Source organism: Hipposideros armiger, unplaced genomic scaffold (assembly GCF_001890085.2).
Source record: "Hipposideros armiger isolate ML-2016 unplaced genomic scaffold, ASM189008v1 scaffold_591, whole genome shotgun sequence".
Lineage (NCBI taxonomy): Eukaryota > Metazoa > Chordata > Mammalia > Chiroptera > Hipposideridae > Hipposideros > Hipposideros armiger.
Genome location: NW_017731941.1, coordinates 88,289 through 91,886, shown reverse-complemented (window position 1 = coordinate 91,886; position 3,598 = coordinate 88,289). Strand labels below are relative to the sequence as shown.

The 3,598-nt window shown below is 44.4% G+C and overlaps 1 protein-coding gene across 2 annotated transcripts; it reads right to left on the bottom strand.

Moving 5' to 3' along the window:
• Window positions 1-338: 338 nt before the first annotated feature.
• On the bottom strand, window positions 339-1,465 carry LOC109371763 (C-C motif chemokine 21-like). Of its 2 annotated transcripts, none has more exons than XM_019624457.1 (4): window positions 1,316-1,465; window positions 1,095-1,215; window positions 836-1,006; window positions 339-754 (listed from the first exon to the last, which is right to left on the bottom strand). In XM_019624457.1, exons 1-4 carry the CDS (start codon window positions 1,380-1,382, stop codon window positions 721-723), a joined length of 393 nt encoding a protein of 130 aa, XP_019480002.1. In that variant the 5' UTR covers window positions 1,383-1,465; the 3' UTR covers window positions 339-720. The 2 variants fall into 2 exon arrangements, with proteins under 2 accessions (XP_019480002.1, XP_019480003.1); XM_019624458.1 differs by having other exon boundaries at window positions 843-1,006.
• Window positions 1,466-3,598: the final 2,133 nt, after the last annotated feature.

The window sequence follows — 3,598 nt, the reverse complement described above, 5'->3', positions numbered from 1 at the left end:
GCAGACTCTGGTAGAGCTTGGAGTGAGAGAATACTGGACATAATCAGGGAAGGGATCTCTTCAGGGTCTCGGAGGCCTGCAGAGCCAGAGAGGTCTACCATCTCTCCATTGGCAGGAATTTCTCAGAAATGAGAAGCAACCCAGGTGCCACCCTGCCTGTCAGCTTCCCTTCTGTTGCCCACAGGTCTGGGCACCTGGGAAGGAAGGAAACTCTTGGGATAGGTGAGAACATAGAATTCACCAACCTGAGCTCTCAGTCGGGACACCAGACTATGGTGACCTTACCCTGTAGTGACACTGGCTTCCCCATGGACACAACAACGCAGGAACACACAGGGTGGGAAGCCAGAACAGCTTTTTATTCAGTTACGTATAAATCATGTTTACAAGGAAGAGGTGCGGTGCAGTGTGGAGGCAGGTTCAGGTCCAGTCTCCTAGGTGGACTTTCCTCAGAGGGGGCAGTCCTGCTGCCTCCTCTCGCATTCCCTCCTCTGCCTCTCTGGGCCTGGTGGATGTAGGCAGTTCAGCCATGCGGGTAGGGCTGGGAATACAAAAAAGGTGGCTGAAGCGGGAGAAGGGGCGAGGCAAGGCCAGCATGAGGTGGCTACTCAGGGGCTTCTGAGTCCTCTCTCTCTCCTAGCCTGCTTCTTGCCCCTTGGATTGGGGCTTCAAACCCTGGTGAGGCTGATGGGGACCTCCTGGGCTCCAGGCTGGTCTGAGCTATGACCTTTTCGGGGTCTGTGGCTGTTCAGTCCTGGGAGGGGAGAAGAAGGGTTTGAGGAACTGATCAAGGCTCCCCTTCCCTTCCATCCTCCCATCCCTTCAGCTTCCTCACTTCTTACAGCTTTTGGACCCCCTTGTCTTCTTGCCAGACTTGTCCTTTCTACAGCGCTGGACTGGTTTCCGTGTGGTTGGTGTCTTGTCCAGATGCTGCATCAGCTTCTGCACCCAGGCCTCCTTAGGGTCCGCACATAGCTCTGGCTGATTGCGCCTCCAAGTTAAGAACCTAGGGGTCGGGTGTTAGCAAACCTGTGCTAGTCTTGCCCACCATGCCCTCCCCACTCTGCGGCACCCACCCCCTTGCACCCACTCACAGGACAGCTGGGATGGGGCAGCCCAAGCTTGGCTCCTGCTTCCGGTAGCTGCGGACAATCGGGGTGGGGATCTTCTTTATGCTGTATTTGAGGCAACAGTCCTGTGCCCCTCCATCACTGCCTGCAGAGTGGGTTCACAGGGAGCCAGGGGTTATTTGTAGGCTCCCACTCAGGCCTCTCCAGCCCTATACCCCCATCTTAGAAAACTTCTTCCTTGATACCTTGGGTCCAGGGGATGCAAAAGGCCAGGACCAGGACAAGGAGTCTCAGAGCCAGTGACTGAGCCATGGCTGGTGTAGAGGGTGAGTAGGAGGCCAGAGCTGAATAGCCGCAAGTTGGGGGTCCCGGAGTGTGTGGGCTCGGACTGGTCTGCTGCTTATTTATTGTAGGCGGACACTTTAAGTTTCCCATCCCCAGTCAGAATAGGCACCTCCCTCCACTTCCTTTCTCAGAAAAACAATCCTGAGCTGGCATCTGGCATCCAGCCCTCATTAGAATGTATAAATTACAACTTGACAGCTTGTCAGTCAGTTCCCAAGCCACCTAAGTCAGGCAGTCTTTCATTCCCAGGCACTTATGGTGCAGAACTCACCACCTGTTCCCTAGAACACTGTGATTTCCTTCTCTCTGCACTTTGAGCTCCAGGATTTCCCCCTCCTTCCAGCAGGCTGAGGACTTTTCCTAAAATATAAATCTGGTTATTGAACTGTAAGAGTACTTTGTACATTATGGATAATACATTCTTATCAGATATATGATTTGCAAATATTTCCTCCTATTCTGTGGGTTATCTTTTCACTCTTTTGATAGTGTCCTTTGATGCATAAAATTTTAAAATTTTGATGAAGTCCAATTTATTAATTTTTTTCCTCTGTTGCCTGTGCTATTGGTCATATTTAAGAAATTATTGCCAAATCCAAGGCCATGAAGATTTCCCCTATGTTTTTCCCCCAGCTTTATTGAGGTATAATTGATTAATAAAATTGTATATATTTAAAATGTAAAAAATGATGTTTTTACATATGTATATATTGTGAAATAATTACCACAATCAAGTTAATTAACACTTCCATTACTTCACACATAGTTACCTTTTTATTTTTCTTTATTTCTTTTTTTTTGTGGTAAGAATGCTTAAGATTTACACTTTTAGAAAATTTCAAGTATACAATACAATATTATTAACTACAGTCACCATGTGTACATTCAATTCTCAGAACTTATTCATTTTACAACTGAAAGTTTGTATCCTTTGACCAATACCTTCCCATTTTCCCCACCCTACAGCCCCTGGCAACCACCATTCTACTCTGTTTCTATGTGTTTGACTTATTTTTTTTATTCCACATATAAGTGATACCATAAGATATTTGAGTTTCTCTGTCTGGCTTATTTCACTTAGCATAAGCATCCATGTTGTTGCAAATGGTAGGATTTCCTTCTTTTTTGTGGTTGAATAATATTCCATTATATGTATACAAGTATACCACAATCTTAATTTCCATTTATCCATCAACAGACACTTAAAAATAGTTTCCATATATTAGCTATTGTGAATAATGACACAATGAACAAGAGAGTTCAGATTTCCATTTTGATGGAATATCTTTTTTTGTCCCTTTACTTTCAGTCTGTGTGTGTCTTTTCATCTCTTGTAGGCAGCAATGTAGATTGGAGCATATAATCCATTTACATTGAAGTTAATTGTTGATAGACATATAGTTATTGCCATTTTATTATTCATATTTTTCATCTTTGAAACATTTTTTTCTTAAAGCGTCCCTTTAACATTCCTTATAATAGTGGTTTGGGGGTGATGAACTCCTTTAGCTTTTTCTTGTCTGAGAAGCTTCTTATCTGTCCTTCAATTCTAAATGGTAGCTTTGCTGAGTAATCTTTTTTTTAAAATTAATTATTTTTAATTAATTTTATTAATTTATTTTTTATTGTTAGTTTCAGGTGTACAGAACATTGCAATAGTTATCCTTTTCACCCTTCGCACAGAAACAACCCCCCTCCCCCATCTACTGCCCTCCCATTCCCCGATATCATGCTTATCTATTACAATTCCATTGACTCCATTCCCACTCTCTACTCCACTGAGTAGAGTAATCTTGATTGCAGGTCCTTGCTCTTCATCACTTTGAATATTTCCTGCCAATCCCTTCTGGCCTGCAAAGTTTCTGTTGAGAAATCAGCTAGCAGTCTTATCAGACCTCCCTTGTAGATAACTAATTGCTTTTCTCTTGCTGCTTTTTTTTTTTTTTTTTAGTTTTTTTTTTTTTTTTGGGGAATTGGGGGAAGGGGAACAGACAAGTTGCTGTCCTTTTGTTCTTCAGTCTAGTTGTAGAGGACGTTGCTTCACTGGCCCAAGTTGGCAACATCACTGCACTCTTCCTGGGCGAGGCAGATCAGTCGCCGGCTTCTGGATGGCCGCTCATTGCGACTGCTGGCCGCTCACGCTGGCTGCTGTCTACATACGGTAGCCCATGGCAACCCACTGC

Bases quoted from the DNA above. Each gene is read 5' to 3' on its own strand.
- LOC109371763 (XM_019624457.1), bottom strand. From the start codon at position 1,382: ATGGCTCAGTCACTGGCTCTGAGACTCCTTGTCCTGGTCCTGGCCTTT. The intron at 1,216-1,315 runs GTATCAAGGAAG...CCCACTCTGCAG, and splicing joins TTGCATCCCCTGGACCCAAG to GCAGTGATGGAGGGGCACAG. The intron at 1,007-1,094 runs GTGAGTGGGTGC...CCCGACCCCTAG, and splicing joins TGCCCCATCCCAGCTGTCCT to GTTCTTAACTTGGAGGCGCA.